General features: G+C 33.5%; 1 protein-coding gene and 1 pseudogene across 2 annotated transcripts; one reads left to right on the top strand and one right to left on the bottom strand.

Annotated features, from left to right (window-relative positions):
* Window positions 1–1,663: 1,663 nt before the first annotated feature.
* LOC124847922 (hydroquinone glucosyltransferase pseudogene) lies at window positions 1,664–3,671 on the top strand (annotated as a pseudogene).
* Window positions 3,672–5,018: 1,347 nt separating this feature from the next.
* LOC124847913 (vacuolar sorting protein 3) lies at window positions 5,019–20,103 on the bottom strand. 2 transcript variants are annotated; one of them, XR_007029659.2, is made up of 14 exons: window positions 18,658–20,103; window positions 14,677–14,952; window positions 13,267–13,463; window positions 12,825–12,966; window positions 11,894–12,166; window positions 11,737–11,809; window positions 11,441–11,489; window positions 9,963–10,245; window positions 9,604–9,659; window positions 7,843–7,911; window positions 7,638–7,749; window positions 6,505–6,594; window positions 5,883–6,012; window positions 5,019–5,441 (listed from the first exon to the last, which is right to left on the bottom strand). XR_007029659.2 is itself a non-coding variant. In XM_047325504.2 (14 exons), exons 1-14 carry the CDS (start codon window positions 19,777–19,779, stop codon window positions 5,349–5,351), a joined length of 3,006 nt encoding a protein of 1,001 aa, XP_047181460.2. In that variant the 5' UTR covers window positions 19,780–20,099; the 3' UTR covers window positions 5,019–5,348. The 2 variants fall into 2 exon arrangements, 1 of the variants encoding a protein (XP_047181460.2); XM_047325504.2 differs by having other exon boundaries at window positions 5,883–6,053; window positions 18,658–20,099.
* Window positions 20,104–20,526: the final 423 nt, after the last annotated feature.

A 20,526-nucleotide genomic window follows, 5' to 3' on the forward strand; every position in this document is an offset into this window, starting at 1 on the left:
TAAAACTCAGAAAAGGAAGGACTGGTTCATAACCACTTTCTTTCCAACATAATGTTTTCTATCCTCAAATTATAGGACACGAGGTATGAAGAGATAAAACACTAGTACTTTATCACAAAAAGAAAAGTGGTTTTGCTTCAAGAGGAATATGATCCCTTTTTTATTAAGATTCCAACTTTTTGATATACCATTAATCATTGTTGCTATTGAGGTAAGGTATCTCATTTTCATGAATTACACAACAAAATATACTTTAATGAAATTCAACCATGAAACAGCTACTAAAAAGACCGAAACTAATTTAAATAAATAAAATATTAAAAATAAATAAAAATAACCTTCGTTAAATCAATCCTAATCTTATCTGTTTTGAATATTTAGAAAAGCTGAATTATAGTTAATCAAATAAAAATACTATTTACACTAAATATCAATTTGTAGATTTAGTTAATTTCATATCAAATAACTTAAGTGCTAATATGACAATCCAGTTCATTGATGACTTGACAATTTTATTACACTTATTTTAGCAGGAAAAAAGCAAAAATTTTAGAAAAAAAGGAATATATATATATATATATATATATATATATATGCACCCAAAAAAAAGTATCCATATCCATATTTTAAGGATTAAAATACATCCAATCCTATGTTTTACAGGTTTATAGTATTATATGATGCTAGGCTGCAATTGGGCTAACTTTAAGTATCATTTATGTGCTAATTTTGTCTAATTTTATTTATGAGTTACATTTTGTCTAATTTTATTTATAATATAAGTCATGCGCAGCTAATTATAATTTTAGATTGAACCTCTAACACTAGTTTTAACAAAGTGGCATAAAAATTGTCTAATATCTCAAGTTTGAGATGTCCTGAGTTTAATAATAGATTAAGCTAATTAATACTATTGCATCAAACTTGATCATTTCAAAGTTTTGTACCACATTAAAATACAAGCCAGGAAAACGTAGTCATAAAAAACCTAAAAATTAAACTATCCAAAAAATTATAGGTGAGAAATCCAAAATGGAAAACATAATTTAGTTCATTCATCAAAATATTTTTCACGAATTTAATATATACAAAACAATGTTAAAAATAATAAATAATATTTTTTAAATATCACTAAGAAATTTAAAATTCTATATTTTATCATGCATACCCATCAGTTTAAACTTTAAGGAAACCATTAAGGCCATCAACAATGTTATAGAGATTATCTCAATATATGTGAGAATAACTTTTTATTTATTAAGTAATTGATGTTATGAAATATCAAGCATCATTCTTACTAGGGTGAACTAATTGCACACATTCATAAAATACTGTCAGTTCATTTTTTGTTGTTGAAGTTAATCACATTTATTTATTGAAATATTTCTTCTATAACTCCACATTTTCAAAGAGTTCAAATAGAAATGTATTGTAACATAAAATATATGTAGGATCAGTTTCATTAAATTCCACAAACTTTAAGAAAAAAATGGTGGTTTTACAATACAATATCTCAAAACTTACACATTAGAAGATGTTTCAAACTCAAAGATAGAGAGAGAGAATGAGCAAACTGAAGAACTCTTGCATCTCTATAAATTCACCAGCTTTGTCATAAACCATGAAATATATTTGGTGAGAAAAACTGCATTATAGTTAATCAATGGAGGTCAAAACTCACATAGCAATAGTTTCAGTTCCAGTATACAGTCATCTACGTTCAATTCTTGAGTTCTCTAAGAGACTGATTCATCTCCACCATGATATTCATGTCACATGCATTAACCCTACATTTGGTTCACCCTGCAACAACACCAAAGCCCTTTTTGATTCTCTTCCTTTAACCCTAAACCAGATGTTCCTTCCACCAGTTAACTTGGAGGATCTTCCACATGACACTCACCCTGCAATCCAAGTTCAGGTCACAATCTCTCGTTCTCTACCTCTGATCTATGATGCATTGAAGGCACTGCATGCTACTTCAAGGCTTGTTGCAATCATTTCTGATGGTTTGATAACACAAGTGCTACCCTTTGGCAAAGAACTCAATGTGTTGTCCTACTCATATTTTCCATCCACAGCAATGTTACTGTCGCTTTGTTTGTATTCTTCTATGCTTGACAAGGCAATATCTTGTGAGTACAGAGACCTGCTAGAACCTATAGAGATTCCTGGTTGCATACCGATTCATGGAACTGATCTTCCCGACCCTCTTCAGAATCGATCAGGTGCAGCATATAAACAATTTCTCGAAGGTAATGAAAGCTTCAATCTACTTTTGTTTTCTCTCTTTTATAATGAACATTGATGTATTGACTTGACAATTTTGAATTAGCAATTACTTATGCAGTAACTATAATAGTATTTTATTCATGACTACTCATCTGTATTGTTAAACTTAAGTTGTAAAAGTGGTTATTTAAACATCTGTATTTAAGGCTTTGAATGTTTTAGATGTGAATTGTTTCACTGAATTGTAACCAAACATCTGTAATATCCTTTAAGTAATCTGCTATTGAATATAACATAATAATAGGAAGAAGGATATTTGTCACCACCATTTGACAACAACTCATTTAAGAGTAAAATAGTCACAGAAAAAAAAATACACTTTTTGTAAAGAAAAAGTAAAAGTGAAAAGTAATAAAGGATACTGAAATGAAATGGATATGAGTGAATTTTGGATGTCAAAATACTATAATTTTGTATAGGGTTTAGGATACCTCAAAATTTGTCACATTTATTTAGTTCTATGTTGCTGATAAAAAAAGGAAGTTTTGAATCTTTTGAGTGATGAAACTAATTATGAATATATATGTTGACAACATATTTTTGAAGGCAATGAAAGATTCTACTTAGCTGATGGTATATTGGTTAACAACTTTTTGGAGATGGAAGAAGGGATCATAAGAGCCTTGCAAGAAGAACAGGAGAAAGGAACAATCCCTTGTGTTTATGCAGTGGGACCCTTTGTGCAAGAGGATCCATGCAGAGAGGGAAGCAGCAATGACATAAAATATCTGAGATGGTTGGACAAACAACAATGCAATTCTGTGTTATATGTTTCATTTGGAAGTGGTGGCACACTGTCTCATGAACAGATAAAAGAGCTTGCTTGGGGATTGGAACTGAGTGGCCAAAAGTTCTTGTGGGTGTTAAGACCACCTAACAAGTTTGGCATTATTTCAGACATTGGTGCCAGAAATGAGGACCCTTTTGAGTTTCTACCAGATGGGTTTTTGAAGAGAACAGAAGGGCATGGGTTGGTGGTGCCTTATTGGGCATCACAGGTTCAAATCCTTGGTCATGGTGCAATTGGGGGATTCCTATGCCATTGTGGTTGGAATTCAACACTTGAAGGTGTTGTGCATGGGATTCCACTGATTGCATGGCCACTCTTTGCTGAGCAAAAGATGAATGCAGTTCTGCTGAGTGATGATTTGAAAGTGGCTCTTAGGGTTAGGGTTAGTGAGAATGGGATTGTGGAAAGGGAAGAGATAAGTAGGATCATAAGGAAGCTGATGGTGGGAGAAGAAGGCAAGGAAATTATTCATAGAATGAAAATTTTGAAAGATGCTGCTGTTGATGCTATCAAGGATGAAGGATCTTCAACAGTAACCCTAACTCAGTTGGCACTAAAGTGGAAAAGTTTGAGTTTGGGATGTGATTAAAACTATCTTTGCAGTTAAATAAAGATGGTAGATTAATGGTAAGGTGATACATGTCTATATTCATACAATCATTTTACACATTATATCATAGATATTAAAAGAATAAAAATTAATAAAAGAATGGATTTTTATATATATATTTTTTTAAAAAAATAGTATTAAATGAATATAAAAAAATGTGTTAAAAAGTATAACTTTTCAAAATAGTATATGTATATCTTTTAATTTTTTATATCTATTTATTATCTAAACATATTTATATATTTATTTTTCTATTTAATTCTTCTTAAATTATTTTATATTTAAAAATAAAAATATAATTTTGTTAATGTCAAGTAGGTGTAGAAAAAAAATGAAGTGTTTTGTGGATTATTGCTTTAGTTCTGATTGAACTAAAAATCTCATGATTATAAAAATCAAGACGATTCTTCATGTTTATCCATGAAAAAAAAACCAACTTAATTATCATTATATTACATTTTAATTATACTTTTTAACTATTAATTATAAATTGAATTAATTTTAAAAAATAATTGTTAACATTTAACTCCCTTTAATTATTATATATATATACATTAGTATTTGGAATTAAAAAATAAAAGAAAGTATGATTAAAATATGAATATAATGGTTGTATAGGGTGTTTTTTATTGGAGAGTGTCAAAGTATACTATACTTTTTCGATAAGAAAAGAGGATTTTACCAAATATATTAAAGTAAAATATATTTCTACAGAATTGTTTAATCCAATTTTTATTTGAGATATATTGAACAATGTCATTTATAAAAAATAAAAAAAGGGGCGGGTTGCAAACGTGTATTGTAATGTTCTCTTAAAATTAGAATGTATCATATTTTTTAAATATATAAATAATGTGCAGAGTTTAAGAATTGAAATAAAATAGTGAAAATAACAATGAAAGGGAAAAAAAATTCTATCTATCCTTATGATTGTTGACCAAGGAGTATAATATTTATTTCATAAAAATTGATTCAATTAATTTCTAATAATATTATTAATAATCTTACCTGCAGATATATGCAAAAACACGTTTTTTTGTTGTCATCCCGGCCCTAACAAGAGACACTTTAGAGGATAAAATACCCTTATAATCAAGTGTATTAGGAAATAAGCTGATTAAATTGTAACAGAATCATGCACATAATAAAATTTAAAATGAATTACAATTACAATCGTCCGTCTTCTAATTAACGTGATTATTTTTCTTTATCCTCAACTTCTTTTTCCTTCATTTTAAAGGAAACGTTTTATAATGTAAAGAGTGCAAGATGAGATATTTGCAGACAACTCATTGTCTGTATTAGAGAGATGCAAACATAAGTATGTTGACGTGTGAACTAAAACAGCTGATTATTATGGGCAAAAAATTACATTTTACATCATCAAATTTACAAAGAAATTTGCCGAAGGGGGATGAAGGTATGGAGAGTACAATGGAGAACTCAACAGATATTTACAGTAACATCATGGGATAATAACTATATGAACTTCTACTCTTTTAGCTTAGAATGTTAGAACCTGATCCTCCAAGCTTTTTACATCAACCAATTTCCTTTTCCAAATTTTGAATGAATTTGGATTGGTATAAGAAGTGGAAGCTGCTTCTGGGATTCAACCAAGCAATAGTTGCATCTAGTTACGACATAGTTTAAAGATCATCTACTCACGAGCCAACCCGGTTTAAATAGGATGTCTTCCTTAAAATTGCGGCCTGATACAGACACTGACTCACCTTGACGACGGTAACACTACAAAGGATTGAAAAGCATAAGTGAGAAATTTAAATTCTTATAGTGCTAGAAAAATGAGGCACAAATAAACAAAATATAAGTCAACCTGATATACTTGCTAATGTTATTAAGGAAAATTTTCTTCTTTCAATGCATGAACAGTAAACAATGAATTTAAGAGAAAAAAAATTGTAGCTGAAGTTTTATACTAAACAGATTAGTTAACAAAAATGACGGAGCATTACTTCGAGAATGAAATGGATGAGCTCAAGAAAGGTCTATAAAGAAATGGAGAAACAAGTTTAGCTGCTACATTTACTCTGTTGCAGAGGAATAAAGATCAAGTGTCCTAAAATCAAACATTTGGCAACAGCGTAGCAAGATTGTGGTGAGACATGGAAGTTTGGGACAAAAGTTCTATTTGAGGCATGAATTGAGAGAAGAGCTCGAGTAACTAACCTTGTAACATACAACAGTGTCATCGGGATACATTGCAAATAGCTTCGTACCAAGCCGTGCATCACAGGAATCACAGAGACTCTCGTCATCAATTTGAACATGCCTTGACCTCTCCTCCAATCTTGATAATCTTGCATCAATGTCCACAGCACGAGATAAATTATGCACAATCTGAAAGAATTTCTAACTAAGATCACAAGCCCATAATACGTGATTGACAACAGAAAGAAGAAATCAACCTTGAAATGTCAGACTACAGAGCACAAAGAAAAATTAATCTGGGGAAGATGGCATATAGGAGTTATTGGTAAAAATTAGTTTCATTTCAGAAATTACTGAATTTGGTGGTTACATTACATCCATACAAACTGGTGCTTGCTGTAAAGACTATACCAAAAGTATCTAACAAAAATAAGTCATACTTGTTCTATGAGCATTTAAAAAACAGTTATATTTGCCAAAAACCGAACTTCCAGAGAAGTTTCATAACGTGGGATTACTGATTATTTTTGACAGAAGCCACTACACCCTGAGTGGAGTTTAATTTTTCTTTCTCTATCACGTAGGAAAAAGACCTGAGATTAGGACAATCTATCCATCTGGAAAAAAACCAGGTAAGTACCTGTCCTTGACGATGATGATGAACTCTGGCCCTGAACATTCTTAGTAAAGTATCAGAAGCAAGTTGAAGTGGCATATCTGGAGATAGTTTCTGCATTATAAAACCAAAACTTTAAAATTAAGAACAACTCTGAAATGAATTAAATATAGTTAAAAAATGACAAACTGCATTTTAATAGATAGAGTCCTTTAATTGCAGAAAGATACATCCATCACTGACAATTATAAAACTTAGCATTTTCAATATGCCTACGGAGTGGCTTGCGCATGCAGCTCCATTGATTAATTTATAATATAACTGTTTCATAAAAAATAATAAAACTATTCATGAGACATCACCTAATAGTTTGAGGTTTGGGATAGTACACCACTGATATTGGTATTAAAGACCCCATGACAAACTCAAGAGTTCATATGTTGCAACCGCTATTTTTCTACACAAGTGTTGAATTTCAACATGATCTGAGTCATACAATTGCATTGTTCGATGTCCCAACATCAAACCCAAGATGATCTTGCATGTGGAGGAACTTTTAATACACCATCTATATACCTTCACCTAAGAGGTTATTGAGAACAACATTAGAAGAGAGGAGGTAATACAACCCTTCAATCCTTACCAAAGGGCTGAACAAGTTTAAAACCTGATGGCTTTATATGGGATAATCATTTTTTATATTAATAATCTAAAGGAACTCTTCCAATGCAAGGAATCAACCCAATCAAGAGATGCCTTTCAAGGTCTATCTATACCCATAGGCCCAAAAGGAAACTTGTGTCTATTCAGAATTAGCTATTTTAGGGAGAAGGGAGTGAGTTCAAGGAGAGAGAATTGTTATAGGGGAGAGAATCAGAACTGAAGGAGACATTGTGGAATTGGGAATTGATTGGAGTCCAAATATATCTTGTCTTGGGGAAGAGCATTGCTCACATTCATCTTTATATTTTTCCTTCTTTGCTAATTAAATACAAATCATGGCATTATCTGTAAGGATATTCCTAACAGGTACACATATTTTCATGTCAACAGATCCTTTATCCATTTACAGTGGAGTAGGGTGCAAAATATGCACACAGCAGAATCTAGATGTTGCGAACGATTTGATTAAAAACTTAATATAGTGAGTTTAGTACCTCTAAAACTTGCAACGGATCTAATGATTCTCCATGATTATGGAGTAGGCGAACAGCAGCAGTAAACATGGGATCCTTACCATCTTGTGGGTCCAAATACATTTCAAGCAACCTGAGGACATTAAAAAAAGAGCATTAAAACGAACTTGTTAAACAATCTCAGCATAAATAAAATAAAACATTAAAAGGGTAAGTCGAGACAAACTGCATGTATGCATCAGCCCTTCCTATCTCAGCACAATACTGCTCAGCAGCTTCACTGTCTTCAAGTTTCCTGGGAGCCACCATATAATAATAATAATAAATAATAATAATAATAATAATAAAGAAAAAAAAAGTCCTTGTTATTGATTTTAAGACATTGTATGCCAATTGGTTTTTCTGCGTGTGTTTAACCTTGTTCACATTAAACCTCACATTCCTAAATCTATGAGAAATTCAACTGTTTGCTAAAATACATATCCAATGGAACCATGCTGATTGCAGAACTCCCAGCGTTAGACAATGACATTAGTCTGAACAGAATATGGTAAATTTATATCTCCCAATGCTTTTAAAGGTTTTTTCTTTACAAATTATTAGAAACTGCAAGCTTTGACACCATAAAAGGATAAATATTTTCTAAAAGCGTAATACATATTCATGTTTTCTATTTTGTCTACAACAACCAAGCCTTATCCCACTTAAAGAGGACAGTCAAATATACGGATAAAACATCCTCTTTCATCCCAATCAAAAACAAATTTTTAAATGAATCAAATCATTGGAAGGTCAATTTTAATCACATTTCTCGCTAGTATACATAATAAAATCAAGATTCCAAAATCACAGCATTTGAGATCAAAACTCCTGCTCCAAAAAGGTAGTGCAGTGCAAAGATGGAATCAAAGTTCAAAAAATATAAAATATTACTCTTTGAATGTCCATGGACTATTGATCACGAGAAAATCCCAAATTTTTTCTTGCCTTTATTGGTCTATTTATCACACACTTCTATTGCAACAAATTACCCTGTTTCTGCCTTTGGGTCTGTTCTTCATCTATTCTCATTGTTTACTATTTTCTATCCTAAAAAATGCACACAAACGCAGCACTATTTACTAGAGTTGTCTTGCTTGGGTCCATTGGGTGTTGGTTTTTTCTATATTTGCTATTACTCCTTTCATTCCTATTTATAAGATCCTTTCAACAAATTCACACTCTTCAAGAAAATTAGTTAAAAACAATAAATTGATCAATAATTTGTATTGTTGTTTCAAAATTAACTTTGGTATATTTAAAGCTAAAGTAGTTGAGTGAGACTTTAATATAAATGAGTACTTACATTCTCAAATCAGAGTAGAAAAGAGAAACCTTATTTCATTTATTTCAAATATTTATTAATATTTTAAAGTAAGAAAATGTCAATTACTTAAGGGTATTTTAGGAAAAAAATAATTAATGCATCATTCAACTACAAAGGAGTCTTACAAAAAGGGTTAACAAGTTTTATTAAATGAGTCTTAAAAATCGGGACGGAGGTGGTAACACACAAGATTCCAGTTCACCAGTGGCTTGTTAATTTGGACAGCATAATATCACATTTAGGCAAAGTTTAAAAAGATACACCTTACTTGATAAATTATTCAGGGCATGCACATGTTGTTATATGATGAACAGAATGTATATACCATTGTCAGTCTAAAACTGGGGAGACGGTTATTGGCAGTGCAATTTAGATCAAGCATTTACGTATTCTCTTCTCTGAGTCTGTTTGCATGTCATCCCAGTAGATTATGAGTAAGCTAGTTTGTTTTGAAATATTTAAGCTTGAATTCTGACGTTTTGTACTTGTTTAACCTTTAGAGTTTTAGCATTATGACCTTGTAATTTGCTCATTTACGTAAGGGTTTAACTTGTACTTTCATAGCTTTGACTGAATTTATGTGAAAGCTAGTGCAAATTTTGAAGCTAATTCGACACTTACAAAGCCAAAATTTGGAGGACCAAAGTCTCCTGCCCCAGTCTTCTATATAGAATAGCCTGTCAAGTAAAGAAAAAATAAGTAAAGAATGTTAATCCTCCTGTTAGAATAAAATCACCGGTTACAGATTTCTAGGGAATTAGGTGTTACATAATCTGAAAAACTAGGATGATTAATTCTTAATTATTAGGTGTATTTATTATAATTGACTCTATATTATGTTATAAATACATGATGTGTGGCCTGCATTAGACACACAATTCATTCAGAACATATACAATTCTATATGGTATCAGAACTATTCTATATGGTATCAGAACTATTGTTATTACCCAAGAAAACATCAAAAGTTTCAAAATTACCTTCTCTAACCACAATTCTGATCCTTCAATCAAATAAAGAACTTCTTCTGGATCATACAAGTCTGAAGATTGCAAAAAAATCTGCAATCTTTCCCTGACAGGTGTGTCAAAGATTGAGTTCTTGGACACAGCCAAACTTGTCTCCGTATTTTCACTATCCAGAGTCTTAGAGATATTTTCAGATTCAAAGACTTCAATTGCTGATTTGGCAAGTGAGAGGGCATACAACGTATGCAACTGTGTATCATTACAGTCCTGATCTTCAATCAACCACTGGAGATACCTAAATACAAGAACCGAGCATAAACCAAAGTATTAGAATTTTAATAAATAGAAAAAAAAAATTATCTCAGTCTATTTCCTACTTACAGAGGAAAGTGAAGGCTCCTTCAGGTTCAAAGCTTATATTAAATTGTCTATATTTTACAAACAAGAGTTCATTCTTGATGTACATACAAGATACCTAAGTTTGTACTTTTTCCTTCCTTCTAGAATTCTAAAAACATTTTTTACTATTGCATTCATCACTAGACTTTTCTTATTTTTTAAAATGCTAATAAAATGGAGGTTTAGAAAACTTAGAAACTCTGGCTGCATTAGTGATAAGATGATTCGTGTCATGGATGATGGTACTATAGAGCTTCCAAATTGAAAGAAATTATGGGAACAGAATAAAGAGAAACAAGAAAAGGGATTCTCCTTCTAAATATAGAGTTTTATTAATATAAAAATTTAAAAGCTCTATGAATGCAGGTCACAGAAGCTCTTCTCTATATATATTGAGTTTTAATATCTTGGAGGCATACAGAGTCAGTTTACCTTATTTGGGAGTGACTCAGGATTTCAGGTGGGTATGAATTTTCCAATGAGCATGCATTAAATCAAACAGGACTTATTACTATACTAGATTCAAAGAGCATACCACATTTGGATTCACTGCTATACCAGATAAATCAGAGCATGAATTACATTCAAAAAGCATGGCACATCAGTCGTCCAGGAGACATTTACATTTTCAACCATCATGAAAACAGAAGAGAATCACAAAAACATTGTTAATCTGATTTTTAGATTCTATGGGATCAGTTTTGTAAGCAAATTTAAAATATTAAATAGATTTTGAATGAGAAACATTTTTGAAACTAGAAAGAGAGAAGGCATCAAAACAGGTCCTGAACGAATTTTACAATGATGATGCAACGATGAGATGTGATGAGCAATAGTAACTTAATATTGACACTCTATAGTAATAGTTCAGGAAATATAAATGTAGCCTAACTAATGTAACATTTTCTAACTCTAATCAGTGGTTATATTTATTATATAGTCAGCAAAACATAAAAGGAATGAAAATGAAATAAAAGAAGAATTAATAACTCTATCAAATCCTTCAAATCAACAACCATAAGCATCCTCATAAAATTCTTAAACATCTTAGTTTTGCTAGCATACTGCAGACAGAAAACACAATGGCGTACCTCTGTAGAATTTCTACCTTCTGTGGATCAATGGTTGTAACAACTTCATCTGTAGTGTGAAAGGAATAACACATCACTGATGGTTTCAGAAATAAAACAAACTTAACAAAAAAAAAACATAACAACGACTATCATATTCGAGAACCTTTTGGCAGAGTATATTAGGCATTGGATGATAATATTCATTAAAGCAACTAGTCCAAACTAGTCATAATTTACATTTCTCAATAAAAAGTATCAAAGCATAACAATAATCCAAATAACGAGCACAAAATTCTCATGGAATCAAGGCCAACCAGGAGAAAGATGGATCTCTCGTTTCTCTGAAGTTAAAACTTTGACTGCAAGAACCTGGCTAATATCTGCAATCTGAAATGAAAATATTCAAAACATGAATAATGATCACTTGATCAAATTATCAAGTTGGAACAACAAACACCTAAACACTCGTACCCATCCTAGATGCTGTAGAATCAACTCTTGATCAGAAGATTCCTCAAGAATTTTTGATGCTTCAGCTGCAGCAATTGACCTCCCAGAAATGAGGCTTTCCCCACTGTCCTGCGTGCTATTCTCCAAAGCAGGGTCTTTCCACAGGCCAGATGAATAATTTCTTGCTAGGATTCGCCAAATATGCACAGCTTTTGAGCTCATTCCTTTACTTGCACACAAGAAGGCAAGTGTCCGTAGGTGCCCAGACTCTTCTAACATCTGCTCCAATTCCTCCTGAAAGAGAAATGCATTCCATAAGGTCATTTTTCAAGCAACTCCAGGTAACTCCCATTATTTCAAGCAACTCCAGGTAACTCCCATTATTTCAAGCAACCTATGTTTCCATTAAAAGGCAGCATAGATTTAGAAAAGGGAATCTTCTCATTTCCTGTTCATGCTTGCAGTTGACATTCAAAGTAGGTTAGGTTTGTGGTTTCTCGTGTTCATTTTGCTATTGATGCTATTTTCTTTCCATAGAGCTTCAGAAATAATCATATCAGGAACAAGAAAAAGTAATTCCTCAAATCTACATAGAAATAATATCTGCAACTCCATTTACTATTTTTTACATTGCTAATTAGGAAAAAGTATCAAAATCATTTCAATCAAATAATTAATACATGTTAGAATAATGTTCAGTTCATGTATTATATCTTAAATGCTTAAAATTAAAAAGAATAAGTATTTCGGAAGTAGCACCCATTCTTGAGTATTTAGGAATCAATATTATAGATACAGATGTTCTGCATAATCTAAGTATCATTCAATAAGTCAGTCAATTTTTCACTTAAACAACTCCATGCACCTCCCTCTATTTCTCTCCTGTAAATTCAACAATTATAACATCCAGAACTCAGCTTATTTAAAAACAATAACATTAATTTGCACGTACCACAACACACCAGTTTGTAGAAGATGCCAGCCTCTCCATGTCCTCAACACAATTTAGAGCTCTATAGAGATACATTAGTAGAGTGTCAACTCCCTCCCTGACTGATTCGGTTAGGTCTTTTTCTCGACAGGCCTCCAAATACCTAAACACAATATTGATCAACAAAGATGGTTACAAAAACAAGTCAAAGACCATAACAACAGATTCCACAAAAATTATTAATATACGGTGCAATTTTGAAATGAGACTGAAACCCAAATTCAGTATATTCCGATCTTCTTCTATGTAAACTTTCCTTTATAATCTGCCAAAAGTCCTGGTACAGGATATAGGAGCTTTTTGTAGGAATCTGTATTGTATTAAATTACCATAGACTACATGAATATAATCAACATCCAAAACTGAAACAAATAAGTGAATAATAACAAAATTGAAGTCAGACCTACTAATGTTCTCGATTGCTGACTTCAATAAATCAGCTCTATTCACTGGATTGAGAAATAGATCATTATCTACTATTGTTTCTACACCTGCTTTCCTCAGAAAAGAAGCTCTTTGGATTGTCATCAAGCCATCATCTATAACATCTTCAAGGGGGGCTGGTGGAGGATGCAAACCCCAATACCTATTCCTAGGAACCTACAAAAGCCAGTTTGAACATCTGTACCACATTCATACAGCACAAATTTTAAATAGTTGAATAATGTATATGTATTCAGGACAAGTACCACATTTCACAATATAGCCCACATGACCTAATAGAAAAATTAGTAGTTAATACAGTACATTTGATTGAAATTAATTAAGCACATCAAATTGCCCAAGGTATCACAAGAGTGAACTTCTACCATTATGAGTGTGTTAAGCAAAGCTTTTTAAGCTAGCTTTTGGCTCATTTGACTAGCTTATTTTAATATTAAACCTATTTGATAAAAGAACTTATTTGAGTAGCTTGTAGTATTTTGCAGCATTTTTCTGAAGTTCTATCCTCTCAAAAGCACAACTACTTTTTGCAAACCATGCCACAAGCGCAAGAACCATAGCAGCCATGATAGTCACTTCAACAGTCAGCATATCAAATGAAAGTTAGGATAGCAGAGCATGGATCCGCCATGTAATAGCACTATAGAACCACTATTGCTGCTACTCAAATTCAACAATACTTTCTTATACGCCTTGCATATTGATATTTTGCCAAAAATATTACATACCACAAACATAAGTCAGCAACACAAAGCAGCCACTCCCAAAAACACTATAGCAGTATATTAAAATTTTAATTTAGATAGACGTAATCCAACCACAAAGCTGGTTCACTAAATGAGGGTTGCCCCAAATATCTTGACACTATTTCTAGTCAATGTAGAACTTGGGTTTTTCCCAAGACAGAATGGCATATAGCTAGATGGCTACTGTTTTAATATTATACTAAATAACCAACCATCAAAATTATTATTATTATTATTATTATATATTACTTAAATATTATTATTGTGCAAATAACTTTACAGATTTTAAAATCGAAATATTTTTAATATTATTATTGTTCTAAAATATTGTGCTTAAAATATCTCTATTTAAATTTGTGTAGAAAATTAATATTGAATATTGATTTTTTTCTTCCAATTTTTTATTAGAAGGGATTAGAAATTGATATATGAATAAGGATCTAAAAGTTAAAAGTAAGGCTCTGGACAACAGTTAAAACTGACAATCCAAATAATAGTTAAAAATATAGGTCAAAAACACTATCTTGTCTCAACGAAAACAAAACATTGCAAAGTGGAAAAAAAAACACAATTTTGAAACAAAGCTTAAGGCAGTGATATAAATAGAGACAAACACAATGTACCAGTAAGGACCATCGATTTGGATCACGCATTATAAATGGGAATACTTCAGAAGGTTGCATCGTGTCAGAAAGCAAGAAGTGGTCCACTGCTTCTTTAAAATGCAAGTCAAAAAGCAAGAGGAATCCCACTTGAGCATGAACAAACGAAAGCAAATCTTTTGACATTTCCCCTTCTGACTCAAGCTCCTCCACCAAGGATATGGCTCCCTTATAGTTCTTCTTCCTCAGAAGGTCTTTTATTTGTTCTACAGAAGGTAATTTCTGATAGCACACTACCTAGAAAGACATGTAAAAAAATTAAATACTTCATTGAGCTAGGAATACCACAGTCAAAATTATTTTTAATTCGACAACAGAATAAATTAACACAACATAGGATCTAATAATTAATTGAGGCATGATCAACAGTTAAAAATTTAAATGACATTAACAAAACTACAAGCAATAGAATAACAAAAAACCAAACAATATCACTTTGCATCACAAGGTCCCTATTTTGCCTGGCATTCACAAATCGTTCCTGGTGCAGACACGTTGGAGCACAGAACACCCCAAATTACAACACTTGGCTACAACTGAATAGTTGTTAGTTGTTAGTTGTTAGTTGTTAGTTGTAGTTAGTTACAATTGAACCGTTGTCAATTGTAGGTCATTACAAATAAACAGTTGTCAATTAATTCGTGTTTCCTTTGTCCTTATAAACATGTGTTTTGCAACAAAGGTTTACTGAGTTTTGTGTCTTTCACTCCAAGTAATAATCACTCTTGTTAATTCAATATGTTATCCGAAGGTAGTTGATCCTCATTCATGGCTTCCATCAATCCTAAAACTCCTCATATCCTACTCCAACCCCTACTTCACTAGGAGATTCTCAATCATCTATTTTTGGTGCATGCTCCAGTAGCATTTTTACATCAAATTACAGAGCAAATTGATAAAAACAACTGCTTTGTACAGGTTGAACATGTGAGGAAGGCACATTCTTTGCATCATTTCATGGTTGCTCGTCAAATTTCATCAAGATTTCTTACAGAAAAAGATCGTGTTCTTAATAGACTTAATACACTTGAGATTAAAAACTGATAAAAATATATGCTTGAGGGCTTAACAGATCCCTCTCATTATCTTCTATATATATTGAAAAAGCAAGAGTACATGGAACACCAAGAGTCTGCACTAGACCTCTAGGTACAGAACTAGGTACTACTCATTACTGGTCTGGCAGACTAGCCTTAATGATGATATGTAACAGTAATTACTCTAACAAATACAAAGTATCTTTCATGAGAACCACAAGATTAAATGTTTATTGTATGGCTTCAGTTGTCTCTTTCCAACACTGTCTTGTGGCGGGTGCTTGGATGTATTCAGTCATATGTAATCCACGTCAAGATACATGCATATTTTCATCATTAAACTAGGAAAAAAGCATGTCAATTGTGTTCTAAGTTCAAAAACTCTTTTTTGGATAATTACTATTACTGAGAATTTCTTCTTCTTCTTAAGTCTCTTATTGACTCTCTTTGTTCAGATGGAGATCCTGCTTCCTCAAAAGAACATATGGATTCCATTCTCGAAGGATTTCCTCTAGAATATGATTTTGTTATTGTAGTTATTGAAAGAAAAATTGATATTGTTACTATTGAAGAAGTTGAAGGTTTTCTTGCAAAAGAACTGCAAATTACAGAAGTATATGAAAGGATCATATTCTACCCTTTCTCTTAATATTGCTTAACATTCATTGGCTCATTCCTCACATTCATGATCAACAAAAATCAACACAGCAACATTGGCCAGAATACTCAGTTTTACCAGACAGATTTTACTGGTTCTAGACGAGGAAGAGGAGGTTGCTTTTGTCATTGAGGAGGTTGCTTTCGTAGTTGAGGAAGAGGCTGTGGAGGTTGTAGTTCTATGTAGTGCCAAGTCTGCTTGAAATATGGTCATACTTCCCTTTTATGTTATCACAAGTTAAATTTACAACATCAATCATCATCTATGACCTGTACATTTAATGTGGCTTGGGTGAATTCCTCAATAGCTGCTCCTGGTTATTTTTCAACTTCACATTGGCCTCAAACATCTTGTTAGGATACTTTAAGACTAACCCAATCGCACAAAACCGGTTCATAAGGTAAGGTTTGCACACTTATATATTATAAATTGGCTTTATGTCTAGTCGAAATGGAACCTCTAACACATCTCTTACGCTAAGACATATACATCTCATACGTGAGACTAGATATTAATGGGTGATCTGATGGTAACCCGATAGCGAATGAAACAATAGACCCAACAAACTACAAATTTCGCTAAGATAGGCTCTAACCATGACTTTGACACTATGTTAAGATGTATACTTTAAACCAAACTCAATCTCACAAAATCAGCTTGTAAGGTGAGGTTTGCACCCACTTATATATGGTGAATTGACCTAATCTCTAGTCAATGTGAGACCTCCAACACATCTAACATTCCATATCAATATATTCATCCCACCCAACCACAGGCTATGGTCACAAACACTGAACCATCTGCATGTTAGACCTGATTTACAGATTCAGGGACTTCCTATCATGTAACAAATTTCGCTTAAAACATCCAATAGAATGCTCCTTTCGAAGGATCTAATCAGACTTTTGTAGGCAATGGGCAAGGTCTTCACATACACTCTTCTGGCTCCACTACCTTCTTTTCACTCTTTAATCTGAAAATCCACTTAACTCTCAATAAACTTTTATAGGCTCCTTCAATACACAAGAATTTAATTAGTGTGGGAAAGTTTCGTCCAGATAACAATGTCTATTTTGTGTTTTATTCCCAACCATTGCTTTGTTAAATTTCAAAAATCCTAGGAAGTTCTTCTTCATGAACATGTTGGACCCGATGGCCTCTTTAGTTTTCAAGTCTTCAGTTTATGCCTGAGTATTGTTTGTTCTGGTAATCCTGGTATTAATACCACTATTTCCAATAATTGTTCTACAGGCAGTGCCTACACTTGGCACCTTAGATCAGGAGATCTTAATCGCAATGTACTACATACTTGGCACCTTAGATTAGAATATACCATTTTATAGTGAAAGTTCTATGCCTTTTTGTTCAGCATGTTATACGGGCAAAGCACATAAACTTTCTTCTCAAGCTTCCTTATTAACAGTGAATCACCTTTTCAAATAGTGTATAGTGACTTGTGAGGACCTTCCCTGTTCCCTCTTCTAATGATTTTTCTTATTATATTTCCATGGTGGATGCCCTTTTCACATAATTTGTTGTCTCCCGACTATCTGCTCATGGAAGACACTTACAACCAATTTCAATTCCTCTCCCAACTCTCAAAGCTAAGTTTCCCATCGCAGACTATGTTCTCTGTTCAGAACTTCTGAACCCTGTTTTAATGTTTTGCTCTGTCCTGTGTTTGAGCATTCTTTGATCTGATCTCTGCTCAAGCCTTCATGTTTGCCTTTGTTCTGATCTTGTATTGGTGTCTATGTTCACGTTTTGTTTTGTTCATCAGCCACACACCTCCTTTTGTGCTGGGTGACATTAATTTTACACTATATAAAAATTATGTATTTATATGTTGACCTTTTTATTTAAGCAATGTAGTGTGAAGCTTAATGAGGCTAAATTCATTAATATAACCTAGGACTAAAATCAATTACAGGCTATTGAGCACCTATACTTGCGTTTGGTTTATGCATCCAACACAAATATTCTCATAATTCACCTATATGTATCTATGAAGTATCCAAGTCTTAAGGTGTGAAAAACCAATACAGTAAACTATGAGACAGAAGGAGGCACGTAAAATTGCAGTCGTTATTATGAGCTACTCCATATTCAGATTACCCCAACAATCAATTATTCCACATGCACCAAAAAATCAAAAAAGTAAACCGACCGTCCAAGCTAATATCACAAGTACATAATCAATCAACTAAATTATGATCTCAATGGCACTAGATTCAAACTACAACATACCTTGGTAGCAGTGGCAACAACAACAATCCTCCCATCCCTATCTTCCTCGCTAGCAACAACGCATCGCCCAACTCCTTCCCCACCAAACGGCAAAACCTGAACACACCCACCATTCCTTTTATGATACAACTCAATCTTCCCATCACTCACCACAACCACATAATAACCAATCTCTCCAACTGAATCCAACCCATGCCGGAACACCAGACTCCCTCCCACCGGCTGCCCATGTGCGTCAACAATAACCCCCACATTGTCCACCAACAACAGCACCCTCCACTCCTTGTGCAAAAGCTTCAACCTTGGCGGCCGCGACACATCCGGCAGCGAGAAGATCACACAGCTCTGCCCAGTTACACAGGAAATCAAACTATACCCATTTACAGTACCAACAACAATAGAATCATTAAGCCACACCATGGCACTAACAACCCCATCAACACACTGAATCTCCTTCAAAACCACAAGAGAGCCACCACCACCATCATCCCTCTCATTTTTCCCATTCCTATTCCCCAAGACAAGCTCCGCAAGAATCAACCTCTTCCCAACAACAACCGCAAAAACACAACCACCCTCACTGTGCATTTCACCCTCCTTCACTGAGTTCATTCTCAATTTCTGAAACAACCCTAACCCCGAACCTAGCCCCGAACCTGAACCCGAACCCAAACCCAAACTCTCGGATTCGCCGTTCCTAAACCTCCTCCTCGTGACCAAAGATACTCCCTTCGAGAAATTCAATTTCGAAGCGCGATTCGAGAGCTCAGAGTCCACCAAGAACAAAGCCCCATTGGAGAGCAACAGAACCTTCCCGAACTCCTCGATCACCGAAATGCACTCGACTGCGGCGTCGCTCACCGAAACGCTCCGCAGAAACGATAGCTTCCGCAGAACGGCATCGTTCGGGGCGCCGTCACCGTCGTCGGTGTCTGCCGATAGGGAGAAGAGGGTTCCAGAGTTAGTTCCGACGTAGAGGACAGTAGAACGGTCCCGTCTCGCATCCGGCAGTGTGGCAAGTGCGAGCGATCGAATAGAACTGGCGCGTGAGTGGGCGGTGAGGTCGAACTGCGCGTGAGGCTCCAAAACCACCCGAGCCATGCTGCTTTCAACCTTCGACATTCTCTAATGTCTCAGCCTTTGAGAGTTTCGTCTTCAGTTACAGCGGAAGTAACTAAAAGTGAAAATCACCCAAATTTTAAATAAATAAATAAATATTCACATAACTAACTAAATGTGAATATGAAAACACTGTTTCTGAATCCGGCATCGAAAATTCTTCACTTAGCGGCGCCGATAACCGTCGAAAATGTTCCGGCAGCGGCGGCGGTGATCACGGAGGTTCCGTTTTCCCACGAGCTGTCTTTGTCGGTGGGGTAACTCCTCTCGGTGGCCGGAGCTTTAAGTCTAAAAGGAGCTGAGAACAAAATTATATAAAAGCCCTCCACAGAATTTTTTTTTTTTTCTTTTTTTCAATATACACTTGTAGTTTTGCAATTCAGGTTTAAAATAGTATTATTTTACAGTAATATGAATTTATTATATAATTTATATTTTATAAGTTTTATTGTGTTAATTGCACATGCTAAATTAATATAAGTCTCTCGTAATTTATTATAAATTTATAGAAAAATGTTTTTTTAATGAACTGAATATTCATTGGAAGATTGTTGAAAGGTAAATTAAATTGATTTTTTATTTAGAAGATTTTATAGATCAAAAAATTTAATTAAATATTTAGTGAACTAAAAAAACTCATAAATTTATTTATCGAATTTTCTTATAATTTAAAATAAAAGTTATCTTTTCCATCAGTTTTGTTTTGATTTTTCAAAAAAAAAATATAAACTATAAGCTATTTCACCTAAT

This window comes from Vigna umbellata, chromosome 9, assembly GCF_029865625.1.
Source record: "Vigna umbellata cultivar VRB3 chromosome 9, Vumbellata_1.0, whole genome shotgun sequence".
NCBI classification, from domain to species: Eukaryota; Viridiplantae; Streptophyta; class Magnoliopsida; order Fabales; family Fabaceae; genus Vigna; species Vigna umbellata.

What these genes read in the sequence shown, in the direction of transcription:
- LOC124847913 (XM_047325504.2), bottom strand. Translation starts at nt 19,779, where the DNA reads ATGTCGAAGGTTGAAAGCAGCATGGCTCGGGTGGTTTTGGAGCCTCAC. An exon ending in TTGTTGCCACTGCTACCAAG is followed by an intron (nt 14,953 to 18,657) that starts GTATGTTGTAGT and finishes ATGTCTTTCTAG; the next exon opens with GTAGTGTGCTATCAGAAATT. An exon ending in GTCCTCCAAATTTTGGCTTT is followed by an intron (nt 7,912 to 9,603) that starts GTAAGTGTCGAA and finishes GGTGGCTCCCAG; the next exon opens with GAAACTTGAAGACAGTGAAG.